Source organism: Henckelia pumila, chromosome 3 (genome assembly GCF_033568475.1).
Source record: "Henckelia pumila isolate YLH828 chromosome 3, ASM3356847v2, whole genome shotgun sequence".
Classification (NCBI taxonomy): Eukaryota; Viridiplantae; Streptophyta; class Magnoliopsida; order Lamiales; family Gesneriaceae; genus Henckelia; species Henckelia pumila.
In genome coordinates, this window is record NC_133122.1 from 136,634,617 (window position 1) to 136,648,517 (window position 13,901).

Genomic DNA, 13,901 nt, shown 5'->3' on the forward strand with positions numbered 1-13,901 from the left:
CGAATGGTCATTTACTCAAAAGTCATGTGAGGAGATAATTGAAGAGGTTCCAAACTAAGCACATGGGACGGATTTGAGATGTACTTCCTCAGCATTGATATGTGGAAGACATTATGGACTCCATCCAAGATAGGAGGCAAGGCCACCCTATAAGCCAATGCCCCCACTCTGTCCAATATTTCAAAGGGTCCTATAAACCTTGGTGTCAGTTTCCCTTTCTTCCCGAATCTCATTACAACCTTCATAGGAGCTAATCAGACAAACACATTATCTCCCACCGAGAACTCCAAGTCTCTCCTCCTATGATCAGCATTACTCTTCTGTCTGCTCTGTGCAGTCCCCATCCTGTCACGGATCTTGGCCACAACTTTGGCAGTCTGCTGAACAATTTCGGGCCCCAACTCTGACCTCTCACCAATCTTGGTCCATAATATCGGTGATCTACACGGTATCCCATAGAGTGCCTCGTAAGGCGCCATACCAATGTTTGCCTGATAGCTGTTGTTATAAGCAAATTCCACCAATGGTAAACTCGACTCCCAACTATCATGAAAGTCCAAGACGCAGGCTCTCAAAAGATCCTCTAGAATCTGGATCACCCTCTCGGACTGTCCATCCGTCTGGGGGTGAAAGGCAGTGCTAAACAAAAGCTTCATCCCCAAAGCTGAGTGAAGACTCTTCCAAAGAGACGAAGTAAACTGCGAATCTCTATTAGACACTATGGAAACAGGGATACCATGTAGCCTGACTATCTCCCGGATATACAACTCCGCATACTGAGTCATAGAGAAATTTGTCCTTACTGGCAAAAAGTGCGCCGACTTAGTGAGACGGTCGACAATAATCCAAATAGCATTCGAACTTCTCACTGTCCTCGGCAAGCCAACAACGAAATTAATGGTAATATTCTCTCATTTCCACTCGGGAATAGGGAGTGGCTTAAGCAATCCCGTATGTCTTTGATGTTCTGCTTTGACCTGCTGGAATGTCAAGCACTCTGATACAAAGCGGGCTATATCATGCTTCCTGCCCGGCCACCAATATAACTGCTAAAGGTCCCGATACATCTTCGTACTTCCTGGGTGAATAGAGTACGGAGATGTATGTGCCTCTGCCATGATAGTAACTCGCAGAGAATCACCTGCGGGCACCCAAAGTCGACCTCTAAACCTCACAATACCATCAAACACTGAATACAACCCACTGTCTCTCTCGTAAGCTCTTTGTCTCCACTTACTCAACTGCTCATCAACTGCTTGAGCAACTCTGATACGATCAAATAATGTAGTCTGCACTGTCAAAGCTGACAATTTGGGAGCTCTACACTCGGCATAGAACTAGTCCGAATCTCTGAATTTCATCTTGCAATGGTCTAGACACCGTCAAAGAAGCAATCACCGCTGTCTTCCGGCTCAAATCATCTGCGACTATGTTAGCTTTACCCGGGTGATAGCTAATATCGCACTCATGATCTTTCACCAACTCCAACCATATCCGTTGCCTCATATTCAATTCCTTCTAGGTGAAGAAATACTTGAGGCTCTTGTAGTCCGTGAATATCTTACACTTTTCTCCATAGAGATAGTGCCTCCAGATCTTAAGAGCAAAAATCACTGCTGCCAACTCCAAATCGTGAGTAGGATAATTCTTCTCATGCTCCTTCAGCTGCCTATAAGCATAGGCAATAACTCTATCTCGCTGCATAAGGACTGCTCCCAGTCCCAACTTGGAAGCATCAGTGTAAACCACAAAATCACCTTGCCCTGATGGCATGGCTAACACTGGTGCCGACGTAAGTGCCTCCTTCAACACATCAAAGCTCTCTTGGAAATTCGGGCTCCAAACAAACTTAGCATTCTTCTTAGTCAATGCTGTCAAGGGCACCACAATGGATGGAAATCCCTTGATAAACTTCCTGTAATAACCGGCTAATCCGAGAAAGCTGCGAATCACCGATGCGTTTCTAGGTACTGACCACTCCTTAACTGCTTGAACTTTGGAGGGGTCTACCTCTGTATTAGCCCGTAACCAATTAAAGAGATTAAGGAATTAATTGCATTTGCTTAACTTGAGTTCGGACGCTCCGAAATGGAGGATCGGAGGCTCCGAATGGGATCAGACGATCCGAAGCCAGGATCTGAGGCTCTGAACGTGTTCGGACGCTCCGAAGGTAGGTTCGGACAGCCCGATCGGAGTCCAGTATTACGTCATTGCTTACTTCAGCAAGATGAAGTCATGGATGATGCACTGATGGGACTTCAGACGCTCCGTAGTGGGGTTTGGATGGTCCGAACATGTTTGGAGGCTACGAAGTGGGGTTCGGACGGCCCGAACTCCGTCTATAAATAGGGGTGCCGAGATTCATTTTCAAATGCACCACTCACCTTTCTTCTCTCGATTACTTGGTCTTCTAGCTTAGATCTAGGATTTTCTAGGCGTTCCGTTGGGAATCCGAAAGTGGCATAGCGGTCCAGGCGTCGTAGAGGAGCTATGGCCTAGTTTTGCGGCAAGTGACAGCAAAGGGCTGACGAACGAATGAAGGTATAGCTTTTGCTTCCTAAAAATATTTAGGAGTATGCAATAGCTTAGTTAAGGCTTTTAGAGAACTTTAATGATATTAGTATCATTTGGCATTGTAGCGCGGATTATAGGCGTGGACTTAGATCTGGTAGATCTTGCCTAGTATTTGAGGTACGAAAGTACTGTTCGAGATATCCTGACTGAGTATGCATGTATTATGTGACTGCATGATTTATATGACATGATTTTATGCTGCATACATTTGCATCTTGAGCTATCTATTTTGAGATGTCTGTTAGTAGGGTTCTACCCTATCCTATTAGTGGATGGACTTCCATCGATTTGGGTCCGGCGTATCCACTGGTATTTTTGGTATGTGAGCCACCTCCTGAAGCGATGGCACAACGTGCTACATATCAGGGCCCGGTCTGTCTTTGTTATCTGATTCTTGACCTCTAGTCACTAGGCGGTTCACTTGCATTCATGTATACTAATACTCTCGTGCTGAGCGTTTTATGCTCATGTCTCGTACTCTGTGTTTCTGTACACCCTATTCCATGGGGCAGGTTTGCGATTGGACAAGGCGGGTGGATCCAAGAGGGGCTAGGCAGTGGATGGCCTGCTGGAGCATCGCCTAGGGTTTTATTTGTGTTGGATTGATACAGCTTTCGATTTGGTTGTATAAACTATTTGGGTATTTGCAGATTTTTTTTCTTGGGATTGTATAACGTTTTATTGTTTCCGCAGCTTAATTCTAGTTTACTGTTTGATTAAGTTAATTGCATGCCTAAGTTCTGATTAGTAGGTGATCTCGGTAAGGGTCGCTACATTTATGGTATCAGAGCATGCATAGTATTCTTGGGATTAGATTCTACATTAGATAACCGTGAGGTTATTTTTGTGGATGGTGAATCGCGATGATCAGAGTAGCCATGGCAGTATAGGTGGACGTTGGGGCGATGGTGACCTTAAGCGTCATCGGGAACGCCATCATCATCATCATGATGAGAACCATTTCAGTGTGCGCCGATTCTTACAGATGGGTCCTAAGCCCTTGGTTGGAGGCGAGTCTCCGGAGGATGCGGAGAACTGGTTAGATCGCATGGAGACAACTTTTCAGACATTCCATTGTACTGAGGAGCAGAAGATAAAGACTCTTGGTTATCTTCTGGATGGACGAGCCCGTAAGTGGTGGAGGTTCACTTCTGCACCGTTCATTGCTGCGAGAGGAGTTGCCACTTGGGCCGAGTTCCGCACAGCTTTTCAGAAGCTATATTTTCCTCCTGCACTCCGTCAGGCGAAGGCGGGTGAGTTATTGAGTTTGAGACAGGGAGCCATGTCTATTGATGAGTATCAGCAAAAGTTCTTTGATCTGTTATCCTATTGCCCCGAGATTTCTGATAGCTATGAGATGAAGTAAAATCTGTTCCTTCAGGGTCTTAACCCGGAGATCCATGACCGTGTGGCGGTCGGTGATGATATGACCTACGAGGGCTTGGTGAGCGATTGTGTAGTAACCCGTATCCAGAATTAGCAATTCATGAGTAATTAATCAAGTAATCATGTTTGGATTAAGTAAAACATGATTAAAAAAATTCCAAAAGGGTTAACGGAGTTCATAAATGGATCCAGGACACTCGAAAATGGCTTAGAAGGCCCCAAGACTAGAGTGGGATCGGAGCCACCGATCCAGGATCGGAGCTTCCGATCTTGGTGACATCGGAACCAAATCGGAACCACATCGGAAACAGGGAGTTCGGAACGTCCGATCAGCAATCGGAGCTTCCGATGGTTGTCAGTGACAGGTGTGTGGTTGCATGTGGACCGAATTGACACGTATCGAATGGAGCTTCCGATCGGAGGACGGAGCTTCCGATCTACACGTTCGGAGCTTCCGATCAGGAATGGAGCTTCCGATCGTTGTCTATAAATATAGGTGCGAGGGCTTCATTTCAAAGCGCACCGAATTCCTCTCCTTTGCCCTAGTAGCTCTATTTTGGGCTTTGGGTACTCTTATTTTAGAGTTGGAGTAAGGAACATATTTTAGTATAGTCAGACAGTGTCTGACATAGTAGCGGAGCAGTGCTCGTGTAGCGGAGCAGTGCTCGAGGCTGTGGAGCTGCAGCAGGGGTGTACCCCTAGTTGCGGGATAGTCGCCATCAGTGGGCTGACGACGGACGCAGGTATAGCTATGGTCTCCTTAAATTATTTAGGAGTATGCAATAACTTAGTTAAGGCTTTTAGAGCTTAAATAATGATGCATGGATATTTGCATTGTAGAGTTGATGATAGGCTTGGAACCTAGAGTGGGACTGCTAGGAACTGCCTGTAGTAAGGTACGTAAGTACAGACTGAGATAGCCAGCGGGTTTTGCATGCTTATATGTTGCATTTGTGTGTCATATTATTATGCAGCATGTGCATATCATATTGTGCCTGTCCATCTTGTGAGATGAGCCATGTAGGGCCGCTCAGCCCTGTTTGGATGGTTGATGTCTAGTGCTCAGTGACTGACGGGTCATGGGTGGCTAGCATCGGGGGACACGGTCCACGTCCTATAGGAATGAGCAGTGTACGCAGGGTTTGCTCCCCGGGTTGTACCACTCATATCCTAGGCGCCATTACTGAGCATTATATACAGTTACCCAAGATATGGATACCCTATCATTTGCATGCATCATATTTGTATGTTTTACCCAGTGCTTTGGTATTGAGCTTAGAGCTCACGTCCAGTCTTTTCTGTGTATCTGGACACCTCATCCGACGGGGCAGGTGTAGGTGCAGGATTGAGCACCCGGAGCTTGGAGTAGCCAGTGATCAGTGAAGACAGCAGGATTAGCTGTAGGTTTTGCCTTTAGGTTATTTATTCGATTTGGTTGTATAAATCGAATTTATTTAACCGGTTGTATTCTGCCGGTCTGTTTTTATTTAAGTCTTCCGCAGCGATTTATTTAATGCATGTTTAATTATGCTCTTAACTCTGATTAGGCAGCGGATCCGGGTAGGGTCGCTACACATTGTCACCAGGCGGAGGATAGCATTCGGCGAAACAGGTCTTTCTCTCAGTCTAGTCCTGCGAGTTCCTTGGGTCCCCGTGCTCAATCTTTCAAGAAGTCCGGATCTACTTCTTCTTCCTCTGGTTCCGATGGTGTTGTTCGTTTTGGGAAGAAGGAGAAGTGCGGCCATTGTGGGAAGAACCATCCGACAGACAGATGCCATAAAGCTTCTGGGGCATGTTTTCGTTGTGGAGAGGTTGTTCATCTCCGAAGGGATTGTCCACTAGCTAGGGGATGCGGTTCTGGTTCTAGTTCACGATAGGGTTCTCAGACTACTGTTTAGCAGAGGTCTCATGGACAGTTTGCTGGGAGTTCTCACTTGAAGCCGCGGGCTTCTGGCCAGGTGTTTGCCTTGAAACACGATCAGGCAGTGGAGGAGAATGAGAAGGTCATCGCAGGTACATTTCTGTTATATGGTATACCTGCTCTTGTACTTATCGACACTGGTGCATCTCATTCCTTCATTTCTGCACGTTTTGTTAAGAGGCATAAGTTACCATGCATTACACTAGACGTAGTAGTTTCTGTTTCTACTCCGACGGGCTAATCTACTTTGGCTAAGCGTCTAGTGATGGGTTGTCCTTTAGAGTTCGAAGGGAATATTCTGATAGCGAATCTCATGGTTCTGGCGATGGATGACTTTGATTGTATTCTGGGGATAGATATGCTGACTACCTATCGAGCTTCAGTGGACTGCTATCAGAGATTAGTACGCTTTCATCCGGATGGGAGTGATAGCTGGTTTTTCTATGATGAGGGAGCGCGACCCCCGATACCATTGGTATCAGCTTTGAGAGCCTGTCGAGCTTTAGAGTCTGGCGGGGAAGGTTACCTCATCTATGCAGTTGATTTGTCCGCTGAGAGCGTTGGGATAGAGAGTATTCCGGTTGTGGATGAATTCCCAGATGTATTTCCAAATGAGATTTCGGGTTGTCCTCCTGTTAGGGTCGAGTTTGGCATAGAGTTGATGCCAGGTACTTCTCCTATTTCTCGAGCACCGTATCGTCTGGCTCTGTCAGAGATGCATGAGTTGAAGAATCAGTTACAAGATCTTTTGGACAAGGGGTACATTCGTCCTAGTGTATCTCCTTGGGGAGCTCCTGTTCTCTTTGTGAAGAAGAAGGATGGGTCTATGCGGCTGTGCATTGACTATCGGCAGCTGAACTGAATTACTGTGAAGAACAAGAATCCTTTGCCTCATATTGATGACTTGTTTGATCAGATGCAGGATATTTTGGTTTACTCCAAGATTGACTTGAGATCTGGGTATCATCAGATGAGAGTTCAAGATCAGGACATAGCCAAGACTGCATTCCATACTCGCTATGGGCATTACGAGTTTCTAGTGATGCCGTTTGGATTGACTAATGCGCCGGCTATATTAATGGATCTGATGAACCGTGTATTCAGGGAGTATTTGGAAAAGTTTGTCGTGGTTTTCATTGACGACATTCTGGTGTATTCGCGTAATGCGAACGAGCATGTTTCTCACTTGCGATTGGTACTGCAGACTCTTTGGGATGAGCAGTTGTACGCCAAACTGAGCAAGTGTGAGTTCTGGATGGATAGAATGGTCTTTCTTGGCCATATTATATCCATGGAGGGGATTTATATCGATCCGAGCAAGATTGAGGTTGTGCTTAATTGGTCGCGTCCGATGATGGTTGCTGAGATCCGTAGTTTTTTGGGTCTAGCAGGTTATTATCGCCGCTTCATTTTGAACTTCTCTCAGCTAGCACGACCGTTGACGCAGCTTACCTGCAAGGGTGTTGATTTTGAGTGGTCCTTCGAGTGTGAGGAGAATTTCTGTGAGCTTCGACGGCGGTTGACTTCTGCATCGGTGTTGGCTTTACCATCAGGATCTGGAGGGTATGAGGTTTACACAGATGCTTCTCTTCAAGGGTTAGGTTGTGTCCTGACTCAGAATGGGCATGTGATCGCATATGCTTCTAGACAGTTGAAGTTGCACGAATACAACTATCCAGTTCATGATTTGGAGTTAGCAGCTATAGTGTTCGCTTTAAAGATCTGGCGTCATTATCTGTATGGCGAGAAATTTGAGATCTTCACCAACCACAAGAGTCTCAAGTACTTGTTCACTCAGGCTGAGTTGAACATGAGGCAGAGGCGTTGGATGGACTTGCTTAAGGACTATGATTGCGAGATTAAGTACCATCCGGGAGCTGCTAATCTCACTGTTGATGCTCTGAGTTGCAAGGTACGACTATCCGCACTGCAGACTTGTTCGATGTCTAGTGCGATCGAGGATTGTTGTTCTTCAGGGTATACCTTCAAGCACAAGAAGGGTATGCAGAGTATCTAGATGTTTGCGGTATTATCTGAGCCAGCCTTATATTCGCGGATTCGGGATGCTTAGATTTCTGATCCGAAGACCCAGCGTTTGGATCGTCTAGCCAACGAGGGTAGCACGTATGGATTTCACTATCAATCAGATGGTTTTCTATGTTTGTCTGGTAGGCTTGTGATTCCAGAGGATGGAGAGTTGCGAGAGGAGATTTTGTCTCAGGCACATCGCAATAAGTTGAGTATTCATCCGGGGAGCAACAAGATGTACAAGGATCTACGTACTCGGTTTTGGTGGAAGGGGATGAAACTCAGTGTGTATCAGTATGTTTTGAAATGCTTGGTCTGTCAGCAGGTCAAGGCAGAGCACCGACGACCTGGAGGTTTGCTTCACAGTCTGCTTATTCCTGAGTGGAAATGGGAGTTTATCACGATGGATTTTGTGACCCATTTGCCGGTATCCTCGAGGAATTGTGATGCTATCTGGGTTGTGGTGGACCAAATCTCACCAAGTCAGCTCATTTTATTTCCTATAGTCGAGAGTACAATGTGGATCATATGGCTCGGTTGTACATTCAGGAGATCGTTTGACTTCATAGAGTGCCTGTGAGCATTGTCAGTGATCGAGACCCCAAGTTTACTTTCAGATTCTGGGGGAGTGTTTAGCGTGCGATGGTCACTACTCTCAGTTTGAGTACTGCCTATCATTCGGAGACAGATGGCCAGTCAGAGCGCACTATCCGTACTTTGGAGGATATGCTTCGAGCGTGCGTTATGGATTTTGGTTCAGTCTGGCAGGATCATTTGCCATTGATTGAGTTCGCGTACAACAACAGATATCATCGTAGCATTGGGATTGCACCTTTTGAGGCGTTGTATGGACGACGTTGTCGTACTCCACTTTTTTGGAAAGAAGTGGGGGAGAGACAGGCTGAAGAAACGGAGTTAATCCAGCAGGCAGCAGATATTGTTGATCAGATCAAGAAACGGATTAAGACTGCACAGGATCGTCAGGCCAGCTATGCTAATACTAAGCGTAGACCTCTGCAGTTTGATGTTGGGGAGAAAGTGTTTCTAAGAGTTTCACCTTTCCGCCGGATTCTCAGATTTGGCCTCAAGGGCAAGTTGCCTCCCAGATTTATCGGTTCGTTTGAGATCTTGGAAAGCATTGGCGTTCTGGCTTATCGTCTGGCCTTGCCACCGTATCTGTCCATGACGTGTTCCACGTATCTCTGTTGCGACGGTATGTGGCGGATCAGTTTCATATTATACAGCCATCTGAAGTTCAGGTGGATGCGGATTTGACTTATGTAGAGAGACCTATTCGTATCCTGGATCATAAGGATAAGGTCTTGCGTAAAAAATTCATTCCTCTGGTTTTAGTTCAGTGGCAGCGTCGAGGCACTAAAGAAGCCACTTGGGAGCTTGAGAGCAGGATGCGTTCAGAACATCCTGAGTTATTTTGATTTCATTGTCGAGTTGTATTCAGTTATGAACTCTGTAAATTTTGCATATGAATAAAAGATGTTTCTGCATGTTGTTTTGTTTTCATTACTTAAGATTTGATTTCGAGGACGAAATATCTTAAGTGGGGGAGAATGTAGTAGCCCGTAACCAATTAAAGAGATTAAGGAATTAATCGCATTTGCTTAACTTGAGTTCGAATGCTCCGAAATGGAGGATCGGAGGCTCCGAACGAGATCGGACGATCCGAAGACAGGATCGGAGGCTCCAAACGTGTTCGGACGCTCCGAAGGCAGGTTCGGATGGCCCGATCGGAGTCCAGTATTACGTCATTGCTTACGTCAAAAAGATGACATCACGGATGATGCACTGATGGGACTTCGGATGCTCCGAAGTGGGGTTCGGATGGTCCGAACGTGTTCGGAGGCTCCGAAGTGGGGTTCGGACGGCCCGAACTTCGTCTATAATTAGGGGTGCCGAGATTCAATTTCAGATGCACCACTCACCTCTCTTCTCTTGATTCCTTGGTCTTCCAGCTTAGATCTAGGACTTTCTAGGCGTCCTGTTGGGAATCCGGAAGTGGCATAGCGGTCCAGGCATCGTAGCGGAGCTGTGGCCTAGTTTTGATGCAAGTGAAAGCAAAGGGCTGACGACGAACGAATGTATAGCTTTTGCTTCCTAAAAATATTTAGGAAATTGCAATAGCTTAGTTAAGGCTTTTAGAGCACTTTACTGATATTAGTATCATTTGGCATTGTAGCGCGGATTATAGGCGTGGACTTAGAGCTGGTAGAGCTTGCCTAGTATTTGAGGTACGAAAGTACTGTTCGAGATATCCTGACTGAGTATGCATGTATTATGTGACTGCATGATTTATATGACATGATTTTATGCTGCATACATTTGCATCTTGAGCTATCTCTTTTGACATGTCTGTTAGTAGGGTTCTACCCTATCCTGTTAGTGGATGGACTTCCATCGATTTGGGTCCGGCGTATCCACTGGTATTTTCGGTATGTGAGCCACCTCCTGAAGCGACGGCACAGCGTGCTACATACCAGGGCCTGATCTGTCTTTGTTATTTGATTCTTGACCTCTAGTCAGTAGGCGGTTCACTTGCATTCATGTATACTAATACTCTCGTGTTGAGCATTTTATGCTCACGTCTCGTACTCTGTGTTTTTGGACACCCTATTCCATGGGTCAGGTTTGCGATTGGACGAGGCGGGTGGATCCAAGACGGGCTAGGCAGTGGATGGCCAGCTGGAGCTTCGCCTAGGGTTTTATTTGTATTGGGTTGATATAACTTTTGATTTGGTTGTATAAACTATTTGGGTAATTGCAGATTCCTTTCCTTGGAATCGTATAACGTTTTATTGTTTCCGCAACTTAAATCTGGTTTAGTGTTTGATTAAGTTAATTGCATGCCTAAGTTCTGATTAGTATGTGATCTCGGTAAGGGTCACTACAACCTCAACATCGCTCTCGGAAATGATATGACCGAAGAATGCTACTCTCTCCAGCCAGAACTCACATTTGTCAAACTTAACAAACAACTTCCGGTCTCGGAACACCTCTAAAACATCCCTCAAATGTTGCGAATGCTCTGCTCTATCTTTCGAGTAAATGAGGATATCATCAATGAAAACAATGACAAACTGGTTCAATTATGGCTGGAACACGCGGTTCATAAGATCTATGAAGACCGCGGGCGCGTTTGTCAAACCGAACAGCATCACAAGAAACTCGTAGTGGCCATAACGAGTCCTAAAATCTGTCTTGAACACATCTGACTCTTTGACTTTCAACTGATGATAGCCAGAACGGAGATCAATCTTTGAAAATTCAGAGGCTCCTTGCAACTGATCAAAGATATCCCCAATTCTAGGAAGTGGGTACTTTTCTTTACCGTGACTCCATTCAATTCTAGGTAGTCTATGCACAACCTTAGACTCACGTCCTTCTTATTCACAAAGATTATCGGTGCGCCCCACGAAGAGAAACTAGGGCGTATGAACCCCTTTTCAAGAAACTCTTGAATCTGCTCTTTCAGTTCTTTCATTTCCGTAGGAGCCAACCTATATGGTGCCTTAGATATTGGCACAGTACCGGGTACCAAGTCGATAGTGAACTCAAATTCTCTATCAGGCGAAATGCCTGCAACATCACCTGGAAATACATCTTCAAAATCCCTGACGAAGTCCACATCTGAAACGTCTGGACGTACTGGCAACTCCGTCAAGGATACACTGGCCAAGAATGCCTCACATCCATCATGCACCAACTTCTTAGCTTGCATGAAAGATATAATCTGAGTCCTCCTCGAACCCCTAGTAGCCTCAAACCAAAATGGTTCCTCTCCCTCTGGCCTGACCAACACTGATCTCTGTTGAAAGTCGATCACTACAGCATTCTTCATCATCCAATCCATCTCAAGTATCAAATCGAACTCGGGCATGGGCAACACTATCAGATCTGCACTCACTGATTTCCCTTGCAATAGAAGCTCAAGATTCTTCACTATATTCCTCATGGACAGCTCTTCCCCTGATGGGATAGTCACTGCGAAACAACTAAACATCTCTTCGCACTCAATACCCCGCTTACGGGCAAAGGTCTCCGAAATAAAACAATGAGTAGCCCCCGAATCTAGAAAAGCTCTAGTGGTTACTCCGGCTACTAATATTCTACCTGCATTAAAGGTGATTACAACCACGGAAAGATTGGAAGAAAATAAGACAAGTCCTACTTAGGTTCATTCTAATTCAACGAGTTCCCATAATCAAAATTATTCATTTCAACACAACCAATTAACGCGGAGCATGCATCCTAAAACAAGTTCTCATCCTCCAAAAAAAAAAGCTCATAATCAAAAATTGCATCTATGAATCAATTAAATCACCCTTAATCAAAAGCTCTAAATATTACATGTGATGAGCGTGGTATCAGGATCGGCCTCCTCGGCCTGCATCACATAGACTCTCCCCTGAGTCGGCGTCTCATGCCATGGACAATCTGAGATCACGTGCCCCGGCTTCTTGCACCGATGAAACACTCCAGCACCTGCCAAGCACTTCCCATAATGGGCACGATTTCACTTCGGGCAATATGTCTTCTCCCTAGCCTTGGGAGGAGCGGGTCTCGGTGCCTGCTGACCCTGGGGTCGCTGAACATGATGTCCCTGGGGTCTATGGGCCAGATGCCCCTGAGGTCTAAAGGGTCCCTGCTGACGCTGCGGCCTAGTGAATGGCCTCTTCCCATGCTGCTGTTGTGAACCATGAGATGGAAGCGGCCTCTTACTCTGCGCCTCAGCGCTGATGTCCCTTAAAGCCTGCTCAGACCTCAAAGCTCTTTTGAGCACCAAAGCATAGTCAGCTGGCTCCGCCATGAGTACATCTCGTCGGATAGTGGGTCGTAGCCCAACAATGAAGTGTTGGAGCTTCTCCGCCTCATCGTCCCCAATAAAAGTCACAAAGTGGCAACCTCGCTCAAATTTCACCACAAACTCAGCCACAAACTCAGCCACTGATAGATCTCCCTGTCGCAGGCTCCGAAACTCCGTATTCTAACGGGCCCTCACATCCGCAGTAAAATACTTTTCAAAGAAAAGCCTCCTAAACTCGGCCCAGGGCAGGGTAGTCGTGTCCACTGTCTTCTCAACTCCCTCCCACCAGAGGGCGGCATCATCCTGAAGGTGGAAGACAACACAGCGAACTTGATCCGGATCTCCCAACTACATATAGCAGAAGATCACCTCAAGCGAACAGATCCATCCCTCCGCTACCAGTGGATCAGTGGTTCCAGCAAAGTCCTTTGGATTCATCTTCCTAAACTGCTCATCGGAGCGTCCACATGACTCTCTAGGATACGGGCTAACCCAGGTAGTACCTGCGTCCCAACATCCGCAGCTGGTGGAGGTGCCGAAGGAGGAGGTGGTGGCGGTGGAGGAGGTGGTGGTGGAGGAGGTGGCGGCTGCAGATCACATCCATGACGAGTGGCCATCTATACGCAAGTTCAAATTCCCACATTCAAATTTCATTCCTTAAGGAAAAGATTTTCTTTAAACTTTTACATGATCAAAATTTTAAGAATTAGCGGAAATGATCTTAAACAATTAGCAATAAATGGAACTTAAATCTTACAGACTTTGAAGCGAGATCCCTTCGAGTTTCGGCAACCGATAGTAGGCACAACCCAAACCAAGACCGCGCTCTCATACCAACTGAAAGGACTCGAACACTCTAGACTAATTTAATTAATAAAGAAAATACGGGATTTTCAAAAAAATTTGCCATGACTCGTTTGAAACTATTAAAAAGCCAGCCTGTCACAAGCAGTAGTTCAAACAAATAAAATAATCACCGGATAAAATCCGAATCAGAATACCACAAAATAAAATTAAGTTAACCCCGCTTGATGCGGTACGACAGGTGGATAAGTTTACATGCCAAAATATTAAAAGCAGGGAAGACTCATCCTGCGAATAACTGTAAATGTTTAAAATACTAAGATTCATTATTACATATAATCAGAGTTTGCGGAACTAAAAAAAACAGCG

General features: G+C 45.7%; 1 protein-coding gene across 1 annotated transcript; it reads right to left on the bottom strand.

Moving 5' to 3' along the window:
* Positions 1 to 254: 254 nt before the first annotated feature.
* LOC140889570 (uncharacterized) lies at positions 255 to 13,345 on the bottom strand. Its single transcript, XM_073297284.1, has 8 exons — positions 13,232 to 13,345; positions 12,993 to 13,076; positions 12,500 to 12,908; positions 12,272 to 12,406; positions 11,453 to 12,034; positions 1,535 to 2,012; positions 1,142 to 1,266; positions 255 to 868 (listed from the first exon to the last, which is right to left on the bottom strand). Exons 1-8 carry the CDS (start codon positions 13,343 to 13,345, stop codon positions 255 to 257), a joined length of 2,541 nt encoding a protein of 846 aa, XP_073153385.1.
* Positions 13,346 to 13,901: the final 556 nt, after the last annotated feature.